The following is a 25593-nucleotide window of genomic DNA, read 5'->3' as shown; positions in this document are numbered from 1 at the left end:
CCCCTGTCTAAAGGAAACAATACCATCTAGGTGATGGTAGACCATTTTTCTAAGATGGCCCACTTTGTTCCCCTTCCTGGTTTACCTTTAGCTTCAGAGTTGGCTCGTTTATTTATTCAGCACATCTTCCGAATCCATGGACTCCTCCAACATATCCTTTCGGATAGAGGAGTGCACTTCACAGCTCGTTACTGTAAAAATTTGTTCAAAAAATTTGGAATACAACTCGACAGGCTGCGAGCAAACAAACTAATGGGTTGGCTGAACAGACCAACCAGTCACTCAAGACTTTCCTGTGTTGTTATGTGAAACAACACCACAAGTTGCGGGGCTGGTCTTCGCTACTTCCCTGGGCAGAGATTTGTCATAATAATCACTGCACACAGGCCACCGGGACATCACCTTTCTATTTGGTCTTTGGTCGACACCCCCCAGATACCGCTAACCATTGCCACCCCCTCATCTTGCCCTGCAGTTGAATTAGCCACCCAAAATCTAAAGGACTTATAGAAAGACACTCACACCCTCTTACAACAGGCTGCAACCAAGGCAAAAGAACAGGCAGACAAGAAGCGAAGGCCAGCCCTGCAACTTCATCTGGAAGACCTAGTTTGGTTAAGTACCCGTAACCATAGTCTACGCATGCCTTCCTTAAAATTCGCACCTTGCTTCATGGGTCCATTCCCTGTCAAAAAACAGATTGGAGAGGTCACATATAAGCTGCGATTACCACCAACACTCTGCATCCACAGTGTGTTTCATATTTCCCTCCTTAAAACAGCGATCTTGTCCTGGCCTTCCAAAAACCTAAACAAGTTCTGCCCGACGTCGTGGAGAAGGACACACAATATGAGGTAAAAGAAATTCTGGACATTAGAAGAAAAGGATGATTATTTCAAAATTTAATATCCTGGAAAAATTATGATCCAGAGGACAACTCTTGGGAACCAGTCAAGAACATTCAAGCACCTCAATTAATACGGGACTTTCATCGGTGATTTCCCCTCAAACCCAAGCCTAAAAGGCAGAGGAGAGGACCTTGCAGAGGGGGTACTGTTACAGTGCAGGCCCATACCTCACAGTCGGGAAATTCCTCCCGACACGATGTGCTCTCTTTCCACCAGCAGCATGGCCACGTGCCGCAACGTGGCACACAAATCAGCCCGGTGAGGCTCCTCCTCCCACACTGACATCCCCGGCAGGCCCCGTGCCAGCATGGGAAAAATTGCTATTTAAACCGGCTTTTCAGCACCAGCAATGCCTCGGCTACAGGCTTGATTGTGCTGGTGCTTGGATTCGTTATCTCCTTGTGACCCAGACTACCTTTTGAATTGTTTGCTCGCTGCCTGTCTCTGGCCCGGACTGCCCTTGGATTGTTTGCTCGCTGTCTGCCTCAAATCTGGACTGCCTTTTGGATTGTTTGCTCACTGCCTGCCTCTGACATGGACTGCCTTTGGATTGTTTGCTCGCTGCCTGTCTCTGACCCAGACTGCCCTTGGATTGTTTGCTCGCTGCCTTCCTCAAACCTGGACTGCCTTTTGGATTGTTTGCTCGCTGCCTGCCTCCGACCCGGACTACCTTTGGATTGTTTGCTCGCAGCCTGTCTTGAACCTGAACTGCCCTTTGGATTGTTTGCTCACCGCCTGCCTCTGACTTGGACTGCCTTCTAGATCACTCGCCAGCCACCCATCTCCAACCCAGACTACGTGTGGATTCTGTTTCTCCACCTCCTCGGCCTAATTTCGATGTGACCCTATGCAGGTAGGCTGTTATACTGTCACTTGGGTCCATGAAACCTAACATTAGGGAGATATACCATGTTTTACCACTGAAAGCAGAAAATATGAATCATAATAACCAAGACGTATGCAGCCAAATACTGACAGGCCAAGACATTGTCTCAGTGGAAAAAGATGAACTTTAAAGCTTTACACTGAAGGATACTTTTTCTAGATCTCCCTGTTTGTGTCTGTGTAAATAAAAAAGCAGACAGAGAAACAAAGCAACAGCTTAAGCTCATAAGCAGGAGTCAGGGACTGGCCAAACAAGTCCAGAGGTCAGAAAGACACCCACCCTTGGAAGGGGGGGGGGACAGTATGAGACAGAGAAAAACACTGGCTCTGGCTTAACAGCTTGGCTTACAGATGTGGCAGTTCTTCCCCTGAAGAAATGGGGAGGGGGAAAAAGACCTGCAATGTGGCAGGCCCCTCCAAAGTATTGGGGAGGAGAGAAAGACCTGCAATGCGGGAAAGACCCTCCTCCCAGCAAGTGATTATGCATGAATTATACATATTTATCAGCTGGAAAGAATAAGACAGTGGGGCAAATAAGGAGAAAGGTGCGAGAACCTAAGAGTGAACCCTAAGAGCAGCCCTGAAGACGAATTCAGAAGAGTGAGCCGGAAAGACAGAGCAAACTCAAAGCATCCCACATCCCCAGCTATCGAGGAGGGAGAAGACTAGGTGTGGCCAGGAGATCAAAGAGAGGAGACGACCTGATGAGAGATAGTTATGAGTAGTCTGAGGCAACAGGGAAACGAGAGCAGCCCGACAGCTGTGCCAGAATGAGAAGGGACCCAGGAGCAAGCCCCAGAAAGCTGGTGGCTCTGCCAGAACCCATCCCAGAGTCAAATCTCCTCGCCTGCCCACATTTTCCAGCTCTCCAGTTGGAACCTGCTTCAGAGGTAAACTGGGGAGATCACCTGAAGTTGGCACCAGGGATAAGTAAGTTAGCCATAAGTATTAATACATTAAGCAGGCTAAGGTTTATGGCAATTTCTATGCCACCCATGGCACAGAAATTTCTTTAGGGTAAACTGGGGTTTAGTAGCCAGGATGTTAGAAACTTGTATTATTGTTATCTTCTGAATGTTAAATTTTGCCATATCTGATAAATAAAAGCCTATTTTTGAGGAGAGCATGTCTTTTTACTGAGCTTAGGATTGTGAAGTAAGGTGGGAGGACAACTGAAAGTGTCCTGTAGCAAACAGGTCCCTCCACTCCTAAACTTGCTTACAGTCTTAAGAGTGTATATATGCATGTGGGAGTCTGTATGCGTGAATGTGTGTGTGGGAGCATGTCTCTGTGTGTGTATATATGCGGGATATCCTGCATATGTGTATGGAAATATGACAGTGGTAACAGACAGATATGATGGTATGAATGACTAACAGACTGAGAGATGGATGACGTGAAATACCTTCCTGTGGGGTGTATCACATATTTGTACTCCTGTGTGATTTTAGTCTTTTTTTCAGTAGCTGTTTATATTTGTTAATCTTCACTTTTTAAATTTTTCTTCCGTTAAATATGAAATGATGTTGAAGACAAGTAGGCATTGCTGATTTTTCTCTTTATAAATAATGAGTTTCTGATTCTCAAAAGGTACTGAAATCCTTAATGAAAACTTACCAAAACATGAAGAAGAAAACTGTTGCTGTAGATCTGGACCCCAAAGCTGTCACTTGTGATGAACTCTTTGGCGTTATTAATCCAGCTACCAGAGAATGGAAAGATGGTAAAGAAATTAAGAACATCCTATACATTTATTGAATAAAGTCGTCAGATTTAAAGTATAGCTGTTTTTCTATGGGTAAACTAAGCTACCTGTGTTGCATTCTGTTGATTAGAGCTTTGGATTAGAGCGTATTATTCCCATATGTCCACTCACACTATGATCTAGCAAATTGTATTCATTTCAAATTACAGTACATGGGGGAGCCTTTTTTCACTAATCTCTTAGAATTCTTCTAGATGGCAACATAAAGGCAATATTGCATACCTTGGGGACTATGAACTAAAAATCTGAGATAAAAGTTTTTAGCATAAGCTTGCTAAAAATGTTAACATGCACATTGAAACATTTAACATGCAGCGTGCCATAGTTTTAACGTACATGTTAAAAAAATAGCTTCAGTAACATATGATCTGGAGACAAGTGTAAAGAATGACGTGGCAAAATTTGCAGGAGAAAAAAGAATGAGTGGGCAATAAAGTGGCAGAATAATGCACATAGGAAAAGCAGTCAAAACATCTCAAGCTCTAGTTTGTTCAAAATGAGGAAAGAGATTTCTAAAAACATTAGCCCATTGAGGCAGAAAACTAACTTGGTTGCAGTATCAATTAAATGATAACTGTTGTGGAAGTGGACCATTGGCCTGAGACAGAGTTGGGGCAACCTGCAGGTCCCCACCATCGGCAGGCGAAGCTGGCTGAAGCAGAGGCCCAATGAGCTTTATCAGTACCAGCCATTGTTCCCCTTAGATTGAGAACTCGGGTGCTGGGGTCAGCTGGACTTAAGTATGGACCTCTGTGAAGGTGAACATCCATTATGTAGAAGATGTTGCAGGTCAGCACAGTGAAGAAGCAGAGACGGTACAAGCAGGGGTCGGGACAGGTGGCAGTCAACGGAGACAGATTCAGACTGTGGTCAGTGGTGGACAGAGTTCACTCAGAGTCATGGTTCAGGCAGTGGTCAGGGGCAGGCAGAAGTCAAGCAGCATCGAGGTCCAATCCAAGGTCAATCCAGAAGTCCAATCCAAGTCAAAGCAGAAGTCCAAGCTGATGGGATGAGGAACAAAGAGGAAGAGGGAGGATGAGGAACCACAGGAGCAAGATGAGACATTGAAGACAGACAAAGGGAAGACTGGCCATGAAGACAAGAACTCAGAAAATAAACCAGACTGCCAGGAACCAGGAACAGTACATACAGTGAAGGCGGGAACCAGGAAGCAAGGATCAGGAACAAGAAATCAGGAATGCAGAAGCAAGGCACTTCTCCAATGGAGTCAACCTATTGTTGATGCATTGGAGGGGTGTCCAGGCAGGCTCTTTATACAGGAGACAACATGATGTTATCAGGGGGCGCCATTATGAATTTCTTGCCACAGACCCTTTAAATCCTAGCAAGTTGGGTGCGCGTGTGCCTAGGGAGGCTCTGCAGCAGAACCTGCAGCAGTGTCGGCATTGGCCCAGCTGCACAATGGTGGGTGGCCACGTCTCAGTTGGAAGAATCTGTTGTGCCATGAGGAGGCTGTCAGAATGGGCCTGGGCTGGAGGTAAGTGCAGCGGGCTGCAGTTCAGACCCACGGTCCACTGAGTGCAAGAATACCCTCTCCTCTAACCCCCCCCCCGAAGGTTTAGGTCTCTTGGGGTGTGTGGCATGAAATTCCTTGAGGAAGCTCTTGTCCAATTTATTGGAAGCAGGTTCCCATGTGTTTTCCGCCAGACCATATCCCTCCCAGGATATAATATATTCCCATCTCTTGCCATGGTGTCTGATGTTCAGGTCCTCTTTCACCTGATAGATGACATCATTTTCAGTGGAAATTTCTTGAAGTTCTGATGGTGGGCCAAGAGAGGGCCAAGAGAGAATCAAAGGCTTCAGAAGAAAAACATTGAATACATTGTAGATTCCTAGGGAGACTGGTAACCATAACTGGTAAGTCACTGGGCCCAGCTGACGCAGGATTGGGAATGGCCCAATGAATTGGGGGGCGAACTGCGTGGAAGGCATCCAAAGCCGGATGTGATGGGTGCTAAGCCAGACCTTGTCCCCTGGCTTAAATTGCAGCACTGGCCTATGGTGTGCATCTGTAGTTTTTCTGGCTCTCTCAGTGGCTTTCTGAAGGATTTCCTTTGTGCAGATCCAGAGTTCTTGGAGCTCCTGAGCTATCAATTGAACTGCAGGTGAAGGAACAGTCAATGGGATAGGCAAAGGAGGTGACAGCTGTCTCTCGTAAACAATGTGGTAGGGAGATGACCTCAAGTGGTGCTCATGGGGGAGTTGTGGGAAAACTCCACCCATGTAAGGAGAGCGACCCAGTTATCTTGACGGTCATTTCCATAGGCTCTAAGAAAGCCTTTCAGTGTCCAATTGGTCCGTCCCGTCTGGTCATTAGCTTGGAGGTGGTTTGCCTGTTGCGCCCATCGGTCGCAGACAGCTGCGACCGCTGATGCTCACCTCTTTTCTCCCTGTTTCATCCACTGTTGGGCTCATGGCGTCATCTGCCAGTCAACGCCAACCCCTTCAGCGTTCCCCATGTGGCATGAGTGATGCTGATCGCCATCTTGAACCTGGTATTACCTAGGATGCATGCGTGCGCACAAGGGCCTCCTAAATACACGTCATGATGGGAACCTCGGGGGCGTCCCCCTCCCCCCAATGACATCAGTCATCCTCCATATTTAAATCATTCAGCCCTTGGCTACGACGAGTTAGCAAGGAGTTCCTACTTGCCTAATTCCGCTTTGTCTCACGACTACTTGTTCCTGTTCCGATGTGGGTTCTTCGATGCTAAGTACTCACTCCTCGGGGGCTCATTGTACCATTGGCTATCCGCTCCTGGTGAGGTTTCCCTCTTGACACAACCCGCCTGCCTATGTATGGGCTCTCTTCACTTTGAAACCCTCTCGTTCCTAGTATTGGATAAAGCCATACACTCTGTGGTACTCGGACTACCATGGCTACAGACGCATCAACCTTAATTCGATTGGGGCACCCTTGAATTGTCACGATGGGGCCCAACTTGCCATGAGAAATGCCTGAAGAAAGTGAAGCCGATGCCCTGCATGACAACCACCATTTCACTTCCTGGTCTACCACCACAATACTCGTCATACCAGTATGCATTTTACAAGAAGCCTGCCGACCGTGAGGCCCACGGGGATCCTCCCTGTGGGCGGAGTCAGCTCTCACCTCGATCCAGGGTTCACCTTCTTACAAAACCCTAACAATGTCGTTGTATAGTCCAAGGAAATGTAAAATGTTTTACAGAGGGAGCAGCAGTACTTCGCTGTAAAGTGAGCCCCCTGGTTAGAGACAATATATTTTGGCAGGCCATGCAGGTGGAAGATGTGGTGCATGAATAGTTGAGCCAGCTCCAGGGCCCTGGGAAGGCCAGGAAGTGGGGTTCCAAGGCTGGCTGGACTTAGGCACGGGCCTTTGTCGAGGTGAAGATCCATTGTGTGGAAGAATTTGCAGGCCAGCACAGTGAAGAAGCGGAGTCGAGACAGGTGGTGGTCAAGGGAGACAGATTCAGGCTGTGGTCAGTGGTGGGCATAGTTCACTCAGTGTTGTGCTTCAGGCAGTGGTTAGGGTAGACAGAGTTCAAGCAGTAATGGTAAGCAGCCAGTGGTCAGGGGCAAGCAGAGGTCAAGCAGTGTCGAGATCTAATCTGAGGTCAAGCCAGAAATCCAATCTAAAGTCAAAGCCAGAAGTCCAATCCAATGGAATGAGGAATAAAGAGGAGGAGAGAGGACAAGGAATCACTGGAGCAAGAGGAGACGCTGAAGACAGATGAAGGGAAGACTGACCACAAAGACAAGATCTCAGAAGACAAACCAGACTGCCAAGGAACCAGGAACAGGACAAAGTGGAGGCAGGAAGCAAGGAACAGGAACCAGGAATCAGGAATGCAGAGGCAAAGTACTTCTCCAATGGAGTCAAATTATTACCAAAGCATTGGAGGGGTGTCCAGGCAACCTCTTTATCTAGGAGGCCCCAGGATGTCATCAGCAAACGCCAGGGTGGATTTCCCGCCACGGGCCCTTTAAATTCCAGAAAGTTGGGCATGTGTGCACCTAAGAAGGTTTGCAGCAGGACCGGCGGCAGCGTCGGTGTTGGCCTAGCCACACCATGGCAGGTGGCCGCATCTTGGCCGGAAGGATCTGTCGCGCCATGAAGAGGTTGTTGGAATGGGTCCGGGCTGGAGGTAAATGCAGCATGCTGTGGGATGGACCCACGGTCTGCTGAGCACAGCAATAGCCAGGACAGAGATGTGATCAAACTGATATATACTCTGTTCAGAAAAGACAGGATGGTAAAAAGGGGGATTAATAGCTCTGTATGGTAGGGAAAAAATAAAAGCCATTGAGATATCAAGTGAGTATGTGTGTTGCTTTGAAGAGAGCCTAGAGGAGCTAATTTTTCTGGTAGTGTAATCTACATTATAAAAGGAAAAGGTAGATCAGACATAATTAGAAGCCATGAGAAGGAGAAGTGCTGTTAGTGACTTGCCTGATGTAGATCATCTAGAAGTAAAGGGGTACTGGATTCCTTGCAAGGGTTCTTTCACATGCAGTTAGGTCTGGATCTTGCACTGAGTCACTGAGGTTATGGTAGGGCAATACCCTGGGTCCAGTGGTTCCTATACAGTGTAGTTCATTGCAAACACTACAGTAGAATCATAGAACACTAAAACAAACATCATCAGCTTTAGGAAATTAATGATTGTGTTAAGACTAATACATAACATAATAACATACAGGCCGATACAGTAAAGCGCGGCCGCGGTTACCCTGTTTCTAACCCGCTTTGTATGCACAATTTGGACGCGTATGTCTAACCCGCGATTCAGTATACGGTTTTACGCGTCCTTACTGCTTCTTGAAATCGACGTGTATCCCTTTCCGCCCGTGGCATGTATATATGTTAATGATTGGATTAGCTATTCCCTCCGATACAGTAACGTGCGCCCAGATTATCGCCTTTTTAACCAGCTATTTTGCCGCATCTTTAACCTGCAAATTTACCGCCTACCCAGACCCTGGCGTTAGTGGTGGTGTTCGGTCAGCTTCGTATCGGACAGCGCCATGGACAACATGTATATTTTTGCTCTGGCGCTGTTTTTCATTCGGTTGAGAAGGAGAAGGAGAATGAATGCTGCACTGAGAAATGCTGGAAATGCTCGGCAGATTGGAGAGGTGAACAGGGGGGGTCCGCAGCAAGGAGAACCCGTCCAACCGGAGAACCCAGCAGCAAGACCGGAGGAGGTATGTGATATGTTTCGGTTTAGCTGAACTATCCATCCATCCATCCGTGGGCCTCTGAGGCTCCTGACATGGACGTAGAGATCTGTGCCAGTTAAGAACGGCGTCCGTGTCTTTGGACGCCGGAGAGATGGGTGCCCGTAAAGATAGGCGCCCGTAAAGGCGGAGACACGGGTGCCTCTACAGACGTCGGGGAGATTGGGCATCCGTAAAGACAGGTGCCCATAAAGGCGGCGACACGGACGCCAGGGAGATGGGCGCCCGTAAAGATAGGTGCCCGTAAAGGCAGAGACGGACGCCGGAGATGGGCGCCCGTAAAGATAGGCACCCCATAAAGGCAGAGACACGGACGCCTCTACGGACGCCGGGGAGATTGGGAGCCCTTAAAGATAGGCGCCTATAAAGGCGGCGACACAGACGCCAGGGAGATGGGCGCCCATAAAGATAGGCACCCGTAAAGGCGGAGACGGACGCCGGAGATGGGCGCCCGTAAAGATAGGCACCCCATAAAGGGAGAGACACGGACACCTCTACGGACGCCGGGGAGATAGGCGCCCGTAAAGGCGGAGACACGGGCGCCTCTTAGGTTGCTGGGGAGATTGGGCGCCCATAAAGATAGGTGCCCATAAAGGCGGAGACACGGACGCCTCTACGGACGCCGGGGAGATGGGCGCCCGTAAAGATAGGCGCCCGTAAAGGCGGAGACAGACGCCGGAGATGGGCGCCCGTAAAGGCGGAGACACGGGCGCCTCTACGGACACCGGGGAGATGGATGCCCGTAAAGGCGGAGACATGGGCGCCTCTACAGACGCCGGGGAGATGGACACCCGTAAAGGCGGAGACACGGACGCCTCTACGGACGCTGGGGAGATGGGCGCCCATAAAGGCGGAGACACGGGTGCCGGGGAGATGGGCGCCCGTAAAGATAGGCGCCCGTAAAGGCGGAGACGGACGCCGGAAATGGGCGCCCGTAAATATAGGCTATACGGAGGCTTTCTCCTGCGCCTGGAATAAGGCTGTATTAGACGCTGAAATAAGAATGGATAGCAGATTTAAGAATACAAACTTGAGAATAACAGTATTGCTGATCCATGTACATCTCCCCCTAACCCACGTCCATGCTTCTTTTTTTAATCTGTATATATTTTCTGGTTTTAAATGTGACAGCTTGTATTTCACCTATATCTACATTGAAATCAAATGACATTTCAAATGACATTTGAAATGACAGGTACCAGCGCACCCAGGATACTGTATAGGCGCCATATACCGCTCTATACAGTAAAATGGATTGCGCATGCCTACCGCTTCACAGACGCGCTTTGGATGCAGCTTGAATTTGTGTCTCATTTGAATACTGAATCGCGCGATATATGAACCAAACTGTGCGCGTGGCAAACAAGCGGGCGCCCGGCACTGCCGCACTTTTTCTTACGCGCCCTTACTGTATCGGCCTGATAGTATTCATGACATAAAAAGACCAAATGGTCCATCTAATCAGCCCAGCAAGTTTCCTATGGTAGCCTGTACCGCTCCATGCAGGTTACCTCCATGTTCCTGTTAAGATAGTAACTGCCACTCCATGCAGTGTACCCCCAAGCCTTATATATCAACAAAGCAACATTTTTACTGGGTGAGGAGCTGTCTTGAAAATTCAGACAATGCTGCTTGATGTGCTTTTCTTTTGAACTTCGCTGTAGAAGCAGTCCTGTTCATTTTCCCTTATGTCTGCACATCAGTACCCCAGAGTGTAAAAGTTGGGGCTTGTATTGGTTGTCCTCTGAATCCAATTCCCCTCCTCCCCCCATTCTATCAAAATGGAGAGTGATGTCAAAGCAGAGAGAGTTGTGTCAAAAGCATCAAGGCTTATTGTTTAAGATTAGTAATCCCCATGCATATCGTTAAAGGCAGTAACTTCCACTGAGAAGGTTACCCCATGCACCCTTTTCTTTATTTCTGTCCTTCAGCCTTTAGGGATCCACAGTGTTTATCCCATGCTTCTTTAAATTCTTTGACTGTTTATGTGTTCACCACTTCCTCCTGAAGAGCATTTTAGGCATCCACCATCCTTTCTGGAAGAAATATTTTCTGACATTGGTTCTGAGTCATCCCCCCTGGAGTTTCATTTCTTGTCCCCTAGTTCTACTGTTTCCTTTCCAATGGAAAAGGTTCGAAGTATGTGCATCATTAAAACCTTTTGGGTATCTGAAGATCTGTATCATATCTCCTCTGCATCTCCTCTCTTCCAGGGTGTCCATATGCAGATCATTCAGCCTCTCCTCATAAGTCTTCTGTTACAAACCCCATACCATTTTGTCACTCTTCTTTGGACCACCTCCATCCTGTCTCTATCTTTTTTGAAAAAAGAGGTAGGCGATCTATGATACCGTCAGGTGAGCACAAAAGGAATAGATGCCTTAATCTTTTTCAATACTTTATTGGTGCAGAGACGTTTCAAGTGAATTGCCCGACTCAGGCCGAGTTTCGCAGCTTGTAGCCGCTGCCTCAGGGGCTCCAAACTTCAAATCACTGATACTGTAGTCTCTGCGGTTTGTCACAGAAATCTGGGTTTGGACCTTTTGCATTTAAGTTGTTTATTCTTCGATGGCATATTGTTTAATCAGAGTGGATTATACAGTATCAGTGATTTGAAGTTTGGAGCCCCTGAGGCAGCGGCTACAAGCTGCGAAACTCGGCCTGAGTCGGGCAATTCACTTGAAACGTCTCTGCACCAATAAAGTATTGAAAAAGATTAAGGCATCTATTCCTTTTGTGCTCATCTATCTTTTTTGAGATATGGGCTCCAGTAATGAACGCAGTACTCCAGGTGAGCCTGTACAAGGGCATTGCCACCTCCTTTTTCTTACTAGTTATTCCTCTCTCTGTGTAGCCCAGCATTCTTCTAGTTTTCGCTATCGCCTTGTCACATTGCTTTGCCGCCTTCAGATCACCAGACATTAGACATGTGAATCGGAACCGGAATTGGTTCGGATTCTGGTTCCGATTCACATGTGGGGTTTTTTTCATCGGGCCCGATCGCGGTTTTGTTTATCGGCTGCGCCCGAGCCGATAAACAAAAAACCCACCCCGACCCTTTAAAACTAATCCCTTTGCTTCCCCCACCCTCCCGACCCCCCCAAAAACATTTTACAGGTACCTGGTGGTCCAGTGGGGGTCCCGGGAGCGATCTCCCGCTCTCGGGCCATCGGCTGCCACTAATAAAAATGGCGCCGATGGCCTTTGCCCTTACCATGTGACAGGATATCCATGCCATAGGCTGGCCCCTGTCACATGGAGGGAGCACTGGATGGCCGGAACCAAATTTAAAAATGGGGTAGGCCATTTCTTAAATTGGGAGTTTTCCTATCATTTCAGGAAATCGGAGCCCCTGATTTCTGACGATTTTGAAAATATCAACGATATTTTCAATCGTCCGAAGCCCGATTCACATCCCTACCAGACACTCCCCAAGGTCCCTCTCTCAGACTGTGCACAGTCTTTCACCGCCCATCACATATAACTCTTTTGGATTATCACACACCAGAGCATGACTCTGCAATTCCTGGCATTGATTTCCAACTGCCAAATCCTCGACCAGTCTTCAAGCATTCTTTTTTTTTTTTTTTCTTCAATTTACACTTTATTGAAAGTTTTTATATATATCATCCATAAATTTATAAATAAAAAGAAGAAATCTTGTTATACAACATCCAAAAACATTATTACCAATATCAAATTCTGAAAATCAAATGTTGAACAAGAAATTATAAATGGGGGAGCTAACAATAAATCATATCTTCACAGTAATAAAAAAGGCAAGAGGATGTCAATGGTTTTACTTAGACCTTATTTTAGATGTTACTATTCTCTATTTGTCTCAGATTTGTCTACAAGGAATGTCTCCAAATGTGTGGGGTCCGAGAAAATAAATGTATTTCCCTGAAAAGTAATGTAACACTTTGAAGGAAATTTTAAATAAAAAGTTGCCCCAATCTCTAGGACTTTACTTTTCAGGGAGAGGAACTGTCTTCGACGTGCCTGAGTAGGCCTCGAGACATCCGGGAATATGTATACTCTTTGCCCACAAAAGGAGCAGTCTTTGTTCCTGAAAAACTTTTCTAATACCTGATCTTTCTCTCTCTCCAGGGAGAAAGAAACAAAGTCGCTCGTTTATTAATAATATCCAGAGATTCCTCTAAAAAAGAAGAAATCCCTGGACTTTTCTCTTGCTCTCCTAATGGCGGAGTTCTAGATGAAACAGGAAAATAAAAAATCTTAGATATAATTGGGATCTTATCTGTATCATAACCAAGATTTTCTATTATGAATTTCTTAAACATTTCATAAGGTGACAGTAACCTCGTTATTGGGAAGTTAACTAAACGTAGATTTTTAATACGTAACATATTTTCTATGTTTTCAATTTCTGAATGTAATGACAGACTATCTACAATATGCATATTTTCAGCATTTTGGATATTTTGCACATTACCAGTAATAGATTTCATAGTAGATTCCAATTTAGACAATTTCTTTCCCTGTTCTTCAATTGAGGACTTATTTACATTAACCAAAGAAGTAAGGGATTCCTTCACATTTGAGACATTAGAGTCTAGTCTGACTAACATCCTCCACAAGTCTCTCAATGTAATATCTGTTGGCTCTTTGGGACTCAGCAGATCTTTACAAGGAACTCCCAGCGTAGGTCTATCTCCAGCTCTCTGAGATGGTCCTTCCAAAGGGCTTTCGGGAAGAAAAGAAATACTTTCCTCCCTATTCGCACTTATTTGACTGTCCTCAATAGTCCCTTCCACATTTGTAGTTCCTGGAGGTTGCGGGGGTGTAATTGGGCCATTGCCTGGACTCAAGGACACTTCAAGAGTGGCACTTTCGCAGTCCATATGTGGCACTATCCTGTTGACATGGGCATCCATAGGCCCTATATTTGGGGCTGGAGAGGAGGTGAAGACTCTTGCTTTGCGCTTTTTACCATAAAGAAGTCAAACTTACAATTACCTGCTTCAGCAGAGTCCAGGGAAGTGTGTCAGGAAGCAATCCGCAGCAGTCAGAGGCAAACCAACACAATCGAAGGCAATCGAAGGCGGTCAAAGCCGGTCAAAGCCGCGCGCCGCTCAGCCGCGGGTTTTAAATGGTCCCGTGGTCCTGCAGAGATGACATCAGCTGATTCGGTGGCGCTCGTCGCAGCTGTTCTCCCCTCTCACCAAGCCAGCACAGCAGGTAGGCGTCCAGCGTTCCTCTCGCCTCTCTCTCACTCCCCAAAACACAACGCTCAGCCGCGGGTTTTAAATGGTCCCGCGGTCCTGCAGAGATGACGTCAGCTGATTCGGTGGCGCTCGTCGCAGCTGTTCTCCCCTCTCACCAAGCCAGCACAGCAGGTAGGCATCCAGCGTTCCTCTCGCCTCTCTCTCACTCCCCCGTCTTCAAGCATTCTTAAATCACTTTTCATTTTCTCTACTCCTTCAGGCATGTCCACTCTGTTGCAGAACTTAGTATCATCCACAAATAGACAAACTTTACCTTTTATCCCTTCCAAAATGTTGCTTTCAAAGATATTGAACAGAACCAGTCCCAAAACCGATCCCTGTGGCACTCCACTTAACATGGTTCTCTTCAGAGAAGATTCCATTTACCATTACACAATGTCTCTTGTAAGTCAACCAGTTTGCAAACTATGCCACTATCTTGGCACTTATTCCCAAGCTTCTCATTTTGTTCACGAGTCTCCTATGCGGGACCATATCAAAAGCTTTACTAAACTCTAAGTAAATCACATCGAGCGCTCTTCCTTTATCCAATTCTCTAGTCACTCAATCAAAAAAATCAATCAGATTCATCTGACAGGATCTTCAGCTGGTGAATCCATGCTGTCAATGGTCCAGCAACCCACCAGATTGCAGATAGTTCACTATCCTTTCCTTCAGTAGAGTTTCCATTAATTTTCCCACCACCAAGGAGATGCAAACCAGGCCTGTAGTTTCCAGCCTCCTCTCTGCTCCCACTTTAGTGAAGTGGGACCACCACCGCTCTTCAATCTTGCAGCACCACTCTCATTTCTAGGGATCTATTGAACAGGTCTTTCAGTGGACCCGCCAACATATCCCCATGGCCTTGTCCAATTTCAGTTTTCCTTGCTCTTCTCATATATTCTCTTCTGTAAAAATAGTTTTGTCTACTCCATTCCCATTCACGGTCTTGTCATCCAGTGTTGGACCTTCTCACAGGTCTTCTTTAATGAACATCAAACTGAAGTATTTGTTTAATATTTCTGCCCTTTCTTCGTTTCTCTCTACACATTGATCCATGTCAGCTTTGAATTTCACTATCCCACTTTGGACCTTTCTCCTATCTCTGATATACCTGAAACATGCTTTGTCACCTTGCTATACCTCTTTGGCAATGCTATCTGCTGCCTGACCTTTTGCTTTCTTTATTTCTTTCTTCATCTCTCTCAATTTCATCAGATATTATTCCCTGTGTTCCTCATTTTTGACACTCAGCTTCTTGAACAATGGACACTGGCTTCCATGTTAAAGCACCTTAAGCTTTAACCCGATACTCAGTCGTATCTCTTTATAAGTATTCAACTGCCTTTATCTTTCTTCCAGCTTGTTTTAAGCCTCCAAGTTTTCCATTCCTTGTTGATTGTAACTTTGACTTATTCCTTTCTTTTGTTATCTTTTGTTTACCAGAATCTGTTACCCCAGTTTTTCCTTTGTTAAATGTAAACCGATCCGATATGGTTATTTACTATGAAGGTCGGTATAAAAAACTGTTAAATAAATAAATAAATAAAGTTTGGGATTCTTTATACTTGAATGCTGTTCTTTTTGCCTTTATCTTTTTAGCCACCTCCTTTGAGAACAAATTGGTTTCTTATTCCTCTAACTTTTGTTTGCTTTTCTAACATGTGGATTAGTTGCCTTTGTAATTGCTCCTTTTAGTTTGGCCCACTGTTGTTCCACCTCTTCCATTTTCTCCCAGTGTTCTAGTTCTTCTTCCAAGTATGTCACCATTTCGCCAAAGTCCTTATTTTTGAAATTCAAAACTCAAGCCTTCTTGTGACCTCTCTGTATCTTATTTGCGATATCAAACCATTCCATTTGATGATCACTGGTGCTCATTAGGGATGTGCATTCATCCCGTTTTGGCCACCCCGAAAAATGAAGGAAATTTTCCCGAAATTTCAGGAAATTTTGTTTTTCAGGGTTAGCACACACTAACTCCCGTGCTTACATTAAAATGTTAGTGCGCACTAACGGGGAGTTAACTCCATTAGAGTGCGCTAACCCGAAATTCGGGTCGGCCAAAGAAAAAAAAATGAAGCCCATAACAATCAGGCCATTTGATACACATCTCTAGTGCTCAGATGGGCATCCACCAGGACATTAAGGAAGGATGTAGAAGAACAGAATAACAATGGATAAGCAGGAACAATCCTAGCTGCCTTACTGGTGCTGTATTTTGGATCCTGACCTTGAGGGAACCATACATAGATTTAAAAGCTGGGGGAAGGTTGTTTTTTCATTTATGAGAGCATTTAGAAGGTGAGGGAAATTTTTAGTTTTAATGCACACTAAAACATAAAACAAATATCCCCCCTTTGCAAACCCCCCCCCCCCCATCTCATTATGTAAAAACTAGGCGGTACCCATTGAAATTATCCAATGGCAGGTTTGAAATACAACACAATCAACTTGTGGCATAACTAGATTCAGAAAGAAAATTCATATATTTGTGAAAGATTAGTCATAGCCTATTAAACATAAGTCATGGATGTTATCCTGGGTTTCCCTGCAGGAAGTGCAAGGGTCTCAGAGGGGATGGACCACTTTACAAATCCTTTAAGTATCCATTAATTAGCTTAGCAAGTATGGGCGGAATTTGAAGATTTTCCCTTCAATGCAAAATGTAATCCTTCAACCAAATTCAATGGTGAAGAGCCTAGGGGTTCTTTTGGATCCACTGTTGCCCATGTGAGATCAGATCAGTTCTCACAGGACAAGCAGGATGGTAGTCCTCGCATATGGGTGATGTCACTGGATGGAGCCCTATCACGAAAAACTTTTCTGTCAAAGTTTCTAGAAAGCTTTGACTGACACTGGCACACTGAGTGCACACTGAGTATGCCCAGCATGCCATGATCCCTGTGTCCACAGGGGTCTCCCTTCAGTCTTCTTTTTTCTGCGCTGCAGTTTGCCTCACGTTCAGGAGCTCTGTGAGAGATTTCTCACAACTTTTCCTCACAGAAAAACTTGAAGTTTTACTTCACCAATAACTTTTCCCTGCATAGGTCTCCCTTCACATACATTTCAGCGATGCTCGGTGAGTACTAAGCCCTGTTTTTTGGTCGGTTTCTGTCACCTCACTAACGGTTTCCCAGGCTTACCAACCGAACTGCGGCCTTTTTTCTTCCTATGTCTATCACCCTCCGTCAGCCCCACGCTGCCCGCAAGTGTCCTGCCTGTGACCCCACCATGTTTTCGGGGTTTATAGGGATAGGGACGTCCACGATTCTCATTGCCACCAGGGCCGCCGTTGATGCCATCAATGCTCTCATCGATTCTATCGGTACCTCTGTTGATTCCCGCAGTGCCCTCATCCATGCCGTCGATGCCCCCATCGATGCCGTTGATACTTCCCTCGATGCCGTCCATGCCTTTGTCGATGCCATTGATGCCTCCATCGATGCCATCAATGCCCCCTTTGATTCCATTGATGCCCTCATCGATTCCATCAATGCACCTTTCAGTTCCATCGGTGCCATTGATGCCCACATCAATTCTATCAATGCCATCGATGTCCTCATCAATGCCATCGACCCCTCCATGGTTTTCATCGATGCCCACATCTATTTCATCGATGCCATCAACCCGGTTGCGAAGTGGGCTTGGCTACACGAGTCCTGTGCTCCTCTGTACCCGAGGCGCCGAGGCGTTCCCCACTGACCATGGTGCTGGGTACTGAGCCACCACCAATTAATGTGGAAGTGCCAGTAATGCTTAGCCTGTCTCCTCTGTAGCTGTGCTACCATACCGGTTTTCAGAGTCGAGCTGGACGTTTACGGCCCTCAGGCTGTCCTCGATGCCTCCCGAAATTTTCCAACAGCAGAGCCATCGATATTCGCACCTCGGTGGCTCATTGTGATACCTGCCAACGACAGCCTAAGTCATCACCATCGACTCGTCCTTTTGCACCTTCATCACGAAGGACTGTAACAACATCGAGACCTGTTCACTAAAGGACCAGATGTTTTCGGAAGGTTCTCGGTCATGCTATCGTCCAAGAACCATATTTGTGTCACATATTGCTATTAGGGATGTGAATCGTTTTTCAACGATTAAAATTATCGTCCGATAATGTTAATATCGTCTTAAATCGTTATAGAACACAATACAATAGAAATTCTAACGATTTATCGTTAAAAATCGTTAAATCGTGTTAGTGCGCACTAACAGAAAATGATACAAATTGACACTTTCCAGGTCAGTAAAGGTCAGTTAGGAATGAATATGTGTTCCTATTGGCTGGATGCCCTCTTATCTATTGATGTTACCAAGGTTCCCACTGAGGTGATGGTTGGGGGGATGGGAAATGGAACTGGAAACTCACGAACACCAACAGAAAATGAAACAAAGTGTTGACACTTCCCAGGTCAGTAAAGGTCACTTAGGAATGAATATGTATTCCTATTGGCTGGCTGTGCTCTTATCTATTGATGTTACCAAGGTTCCCACTGAGGTAATGGTTGGGGGGATGTGAAATGGAAACAGTTGGAAGCTTGACAAAAAAAGTAACGTGATGATCATCACTCATGTGACTAGAACTTGTTTGTTTATTATTTTTGTTATTTTTGTCAGGAAGCTCCCCCCTGTCTGTGAAGCCAGCCTCTCACTAGTAATGCAGGGAAGGAGCTGTCTCACCCTTCACCATCCTCCTCCCCCCCCCCCTCACCCACACACCATTCACTGGCTGGGACATGGGGAGGGGAGGAGTGAGGGTCAGGAAGCTCCCCCCTGTCTGTGAAGCCAGCCTCTCACTAGTAATGCAGGGAAGGAGCTGTTTCAGCCTCACCATCCTCCCCCCCCCCCCTCACCCACACACCATTCACTGGCTGGGACATGGGGAGGGGAGGAGTGAGGGTCAGGAAGCTCCCCCCTGTCTGTGAAGCCAGCCTCTCACTAGTAATGCAGGCGGGATAGGGCACTGCATGCAGGAAGATCACAACACCCCTGGTGTCAGGGTTAGGGCACTGTGTGCAGGAAGATCACAACACTCCTGGTATTAATAGGGATAGGGCACTGTGTGCAGGAAGATCACAACACCCCTGGTGTCAGGGTTAGGGCACTGTGTGCAGGAAGATCACAACACTCCTGGTATTAATAGGGATAGGGCACTGTGTGCAGGAAGATCACAACACCCCTGGTGTCAGGGTTAGGGCACTGTGTCCAGGAAGATCACAACACTCCTGGTATAGGATAGGGCACTGTGTGCAGGAAGATCACAACACCCCTGGTGCCAGGGTTAGGGCACTGTGTGCAGGAAGATCACAACACTCCTGGTATTAATAGGGATAGGGCACTGTGTGCATGAAGATCACAACACCCCTGGTGCCAGGGGTAGGGCACTGTGTGCAGGAAGATCACAACACTCCTGGTATTAATAGGGATAGGGCACTGTGTGCATGAAGATCACAACACCCCTGGTGCCAGGGTTAGGGCACTGTGTGCAGGAAGATCACAACACTCCTGGTATTAATAGGGATAGGGCACTGTGTGCATGAAGATCACAACACCCCTGGTGCCAGGGTTAGGGCACTGTGTGCAGGAAGATCACAACACTCCTGGTATTAATAGGGATAGGGCACTGTGTGTACATGAAGATCACAACACCCCTGGTGCCAGGGTTAGGGCACTGTGTGCAGGAAGATCACAACACCCCTGGTATCAGGGTTAGGGCACAAGTTCTAGTCACATTGACTGATCACATTACTTTTTATCCCAGGACAAGCAGGATGCTAGTCCTCACATATGGGGGTGACGTCATTCACGGAGCCCTTAAGCGGGAAAAACTTCTGGCAAGTTTCTAGAAGCTTTTGGTTTGGCTGCCTGAGGCTACTGAGCATGCCCGGCATGCCATGATATTCCCTGCCACAGGGGTCTCACTCCAGTCTTCTTTTTTCCGCACTGCTGACTGCATCGCGTTCTTCTTAGGAGCCTGTGATTACCTCACAACGTTAAAAGTTTTTTTATAACTTTTTTCACCCTACCGGGTCTCATTCGGTTTGTCACCGGCTGATGACAAACACCATAACTTTTTCTTCAAAAAAGAAACACCGATCGAAGGATGTCGACCGACAGAACTTCAGGGTTCAAAAAATGTCCGGCCTGCAACCGGACTATGTCAATTACAGATCCGCACGTCGAGTGCGTTCACTGCCTGGGAAAGGACCATAACATCGCGGCCTGTACCCAGTGCCAAGAAATGACGGCGAAAGGTAGGAAACTCAGATACGAAAAGATGGCTCAAATTTTTCAAATTAAAACGCCGCCATCACCGATAACTTCCTCCAAATCCTCGCCGACCGGCGTAACAAAAAAGTTATTGTTAACCAAACGCCTCGCCGAAGGATCGGGGGACGCCTCCTCGCCTACCCCGTCGACATCGTCGACAAAATCGGCGTCTGAAATTCATCCGCCACATAAGCACCGAAGACATCATGTAAGTCCTCCACTTCCACCGCCAGAGGAACCGGTGCCTAAACGCCGAAAAAAGTCATCGACCAGCGTTACAGAATCGCTGCCATCGACATCAGTATCTGACTTACAGGCTTTAATCAAGCAAATAGTTACTGATGTCTTCAAGGAAAATATGCCGGCGTCTTCGCCGATTCCGACCTCAGTGTCGATGCCGACCACCGAGTCGATGCCGACTTTACAGTCGATGCCGGCCATCGGGCCGATGCCGAACGACCAGTCGATGCCGACTATACAGTCGATGGCACCATCGATTTCGATGCCGATGCCACCATCCACCTCCATGACTCTACAATCATCGACGTCGATTTCGATGCCGATGCCACCATCCACCTCCGTGGCTCTACAACCATCGACCTCGATGACGATGCCGATATCAACGATCCTGACCGGCTCAGATACTACACGGGCTATCGATTCCATATCAATAGCCTCATCGTTGATCCCGCTGCAGCCATCGATAGCATCGATGACCTCTGCATCCTCATGGATTCCTAGGCCTATTTCTTCATCTACAGTGGCACCTCACTATACAATAGCTTCAACTGCACCTCCTGTACACGGTCTAATTCCTGTCTCAAAAAAGGCACCAGGGAAGTTTAAACACACATCCAAGCCTGTCCCTGACAGATCTACTGAAAGAAAACTACATGCACTCCTCACGAAGCGATACCAGGATCTCTTGGCCTCCCTGCCTGTTGGATCTGAAGAAGAGGAAGAAATAGAGAGGGAGATGGAAGTAAGTGATACTTCCCCTGATCATCAGGATCCCTTGCAGGGCACATCTGAGATGTCCCCATCTAGAGTACAAATTTCTCAAAAATACAAGCCCATATCAGATACATGGTCAGATACACAATCTGACCATTCTTCGGAGGAATTTCTATCTGAACATACTCCTCCTCAAGCAAAGAAACAGTCCCCTCCAGAGGACTTATCGTTCTCAGCATTCATCCAGGAGATGTCAGAATCTATTCCTTTTCAACTTCAAACAGAAAAGGACGAAAGACAACAAACACTGGAAATCTTACAATTCGTAGATTCCCCAAAGCATAATATGGCTATTCCAGTACATGAGGTGTTGCTGCAGCTCCAACAAAGAATCTGGGAGCACCCTTGCACAACTCCTGGAGTCAACAGAAGGGTGGACTCTACCTATCTAGTCCAAACTGCACCAGGATTTGAAAAAACGCAGCTTCCTCACAATTCCCTAGTAGTGGAATCTGCCCAAAAGAAGTCACGAAGATCCAGAACGCATGCCTCTATTCCCCCTGGAAAGGATAACAGGTTTCTAGACCTCATCGGCAGAAAGATTTATCAAGGGGCTATGCTCAATTCCAGAATTGCTGCTTATCAACTATACATGACGCAGCACCAACGGAATTTATGGAAGCAAATAGAGGACTTTATACCTTCCCTGCCTCAGTCTCAACAGGAGGCAGCTCAACAGATTGTTCAAAAGGGCTTAGATGCTGGAAAGCATGAGGTTCGAGCAGCATACGACGCCTTTGAAACCTCTGCTAGAACTGCAGCATCTGGAATCTCTGCAAGAAGGTGGGCCTGGCTTAAAGCTTCGGACTTGCGTCCAGAAGTTCAGGACAAATTGGTGGACTTGCCGTGTCAGGGTGACAATTTGTTCGGCACAAAAGTGCAAGACGCTGTAGCACAACTTAGAGATCACTCTGAGACTTTGAAACAGCTCTCCTCTTTGTCACAGGACACATCATCTCATCCTCCACGTAGGCCGCCCCGTAGAGACACAAAGCGTCCATTCTACAGGCCAAGGAGATATTATCCACAAAACACCAGACCACGGCCTGCGAGAACTCAACAGCGTCCTCAACAGCGACAGCAAAGAGCCGCACGGCCTCAGCCACCACCTCAAACAACTTCAACCTCTGGTTTTTGAAACCCGTTCCAGAGAACACTGCCAACTACCAAACCCTCATCCACACTTACCAGTTGGGGGAAGAATTTCCCAATTTTACACACAATGGGACAATATTACAACAGATCAGTGGGTCTTATCAATAGTTCGTCAAGGTTACCAACTAGACTTCACATCTCCCCCTCAGGAGTTTCCACCAATAAACTCCTATCTAGACAACAATCCTCAATTACAAGAAGAATTATCTGCTCTTCTGACAGCAAGAGCTGTGGAACATGTACCACAAAATCAGAAGGGAAGAGGATTCTATTCCCGGTATTTCCTCATTCCAAAGAAAACCGGAGGCCTACGTCCCATTCTAGATCTCAGAAATCTCAACAAATTTCTCAGGAAAGAAAAATTCAGGATGGTATCATTAGGAACCATGCTTCCACTCATACAACAAGGAGATTGGCTTTGTTCTCTGGATCTTCAAGACGCCTACACTCACGTTCCAATCTTCCCACCACATCGCAAATACCTCAGATTCAAGGTGGGAAATCAACATTTCCAATACAGAGTCTTGCCGTTCGGCCTAGCCTCAGCTCCACGAGTATTCACCAAATGTCTAGCTGTGGTGGCAGGACATTTGCACAAACAAGGTGTTCATGTGTTCCCTTATCTCGACGATTGGCTCATAAAAAGTCAGTCACAGCAAGGAGCAGTAACTTCTCTTCATTGCACAATACAGTTACTACACAAGTTGGGATTCCTCATCAATTATCAAAAATCCCACCTGCACCCATCTCATTTACTCCAATATATAGGTGCAGAATTAAACACAAACCTAGCACAAGCTTTTCTTCCAAAGGACCGTGCACACACGCTGTCCCAGCTGGCGTACTACATATCACTTCAACCACAAGTGACAGCTCATCAGTTTCTAATCCTGCTAGGCCACATGGCTTCCACGGTTCACGTCACTCCTATGGCACGACTTGCCATGAGACTCACCCAATGGACTCTACGATCTCAGTGGATCCAAGCCATTCAACCGCTATATTATCAAGTCAAGGTAACCCACCAACTTCGAGCCTCGCTGCAATGGTGGACGATCAGGGACAATTTACGCAAGGGCCTACCATTCCAAAAACCGATCCCACAGATAACATTAACTACAGATGCATCCACCTTGGGGTGGGGAGCTCATCTTCACACTCTTCAAACTCAAGGAACTTGGACAAAACTCGAAGCCACATATCAAATCAATTTTCTAGAACTTCGAGCTATACGTTATGCTCTGCATGCGTTCAAGGACTGCCTTTCACACAAGACTGTGCTAATCCAAACAGACAATACGGTAGCCATGTGGTACATCAACAAACAAGGAGGTACGGGTTCGTATCTCCTCTGTCAGGAAGCAGCACAGATTTGGGACTGGGCCCTTCACCACTCAATGTTCCTGCAGGCCACTTATCTAGCAGGGATTCAAAATGTCCTAGCAGACCGACTCAGTCGCCAGTTCCAGCCGCACGAGTGGTCTCTGAATCCCTCCATTGCGACCAAGATCTTCCAACGGTGAGGACAACCATCAACAGATCTCTTCGCGTCGCATCTGAACCACAAGGTACACAACTTCTGTTCTCTGCACAAACAGAAGAACCACCCAGCCAAGGACGCCTTTGCTCGCCCTTGGAACTCCGGCCTACTATATGCATATCCTCCAATACCGCTTATCACCAAGACGTTGGTGAAGCTACAACAGGACAAAGGGACCATGATACTCATAGCCCCTTATTGGCCTCGACAAGTATGGTTTCCCACACTGCTAGACCTGTCAGTCAAGGATCCAATTCGCCTGGGAGTAGCTCACGATCTCATCACTCAGGATCAGGGTCGATTGCGTCATCCCAATCTTCAATCCCTATCCCTGACAGCATGGATGTTGAAAGCTTAATCCTACAATCCCTTAATCTTTCAACTAATGTTTCTCAGGTACTTATAGCTTCCCGAAAACCTTCCACACGACGCAATTATTCTTACAAGTGGAAACGGTTCACTTTTTGGTGCAAGCAGAACCATATAGATCCCTTCACTTGCCCCACTACTTCTCTTTTAGACTATTTGTACCATCTTTCAGACTCTGGTCTTCAGACATCATCAATCAGGGTACATCTCAGCGCAATCTCAGCTTATCATAATAAGATAGGAGAGGCACCTATATCCACACAACCTCTCGTCACTAGGTTCATGAGAGGTCTCACTCACCTTAAGCCACCAATTCAGCCCCCAGCTACACAATGGGACCTGAATCTGGTTTTAACAAGGTTAATGCATTCTCCGTTCGAACCCATAGATTCCTGTGACCTTAAATTTCTCACGTGGAAAACTATTTTCCTCGTAGCCATCACATCAGCTAGGAGGGTTAGTGAGTTGCAAGCACTGGTCACATACGAACCTTACACAAAGTTTCTCCATGACAGAGTGGTTCTCCGAACACATCCAAAATTCCTTCCTAAGGTAGTTACGGAATTCCACTTAAATCAAACGATAGTTCTACCCACATTCTTTCCAAGGCCTCACTCTCACCAAGGGGAAAGAGCTTTACACACTTTGGACTGTAAACGTGCATTGTCCTTTTATTTGAATCGCACTACATCCCTTAGAAAATCCAATCAGCTTTTTGTCTCTTATGATCCAAATAAGCCAGGTAAAGCAGTGGGAAAACATACTCTATCCAATTGGTTAGCAGATTGCATACAATTCTGCTACGAAAAAGCAGGCCTTCCTCTCCAAGGGCGAGTAAAGGCACATTCAGTAAGAGCCATGTCAACTTCAGTAGCACATTTTCGTTCAGTGCCAATTATTGACATTTGTAAAGCAGCAACATGGAGTTCCCTTCACACCTTTGCAGCTCATTACTGTTTGGATAAGGAAGGAAGACAGGATTCAGCCTATGGACAATCTGTCTTAAAGAACTTGTTTCCAGTTTAATCCCAACTCCTTCTACATCCATCCTGCTATATTCTTCGGCTGACTCATTTCTTCAACAAAGCATTCTGGTTACCTGCATGGACAATGACTCAGCCTCTAGCTTGCTAATCACCCATATGTGAGGACTAGCATCCTGCTTGTCCTGGGATAAAGCAAAATTGCTTACCTTGTAATAGGTGTTATCCCAGGA

General features: G+C 46.5%; 1 protein-coding gene across 1 annotated transcript in view; it reads left to right on the top strand.

Moving 5' to 3' along the window:
- The window catches only part of DNAH17 (dynein axonemal heavy chain 17), a 1486981-nt gene that overhangs the window by 968930 nt on the left and 492458 nt on the right, over positions 1 to 25593 (top strand). Inside the window, exon 41 of the mRNA XM_029599137.1 lies at positions 3384 to 3516. Within this exon, the coding sequence (XP_029454997.1) occupies positions 3384 to 3516 (133 nt within the window). The remainder of the gene's footprint in view (positions 1 to 3383; positions 3517 to 25593) is intronic.

This window comes from Rhinatrema bivittatum, chromosome 4 (genome assembly GCF_901001135.1).
Source record: "Rhinatrema bivittatum chromosome 4, aRhiBiv1.1, whole genome shotgun sequence".
NCBI lineage: Eukaryota > Metazoa > Chordata > Amphibia > Gymnophiona > Rhinatrematidae > Rhinatrema > Rhinatrema bivittatum.
The sequence above is the reverse complement of the archived record's forward strand: the minus strand, read 5'-3'. Positions and strand labels throughout refer to the sequence as shown.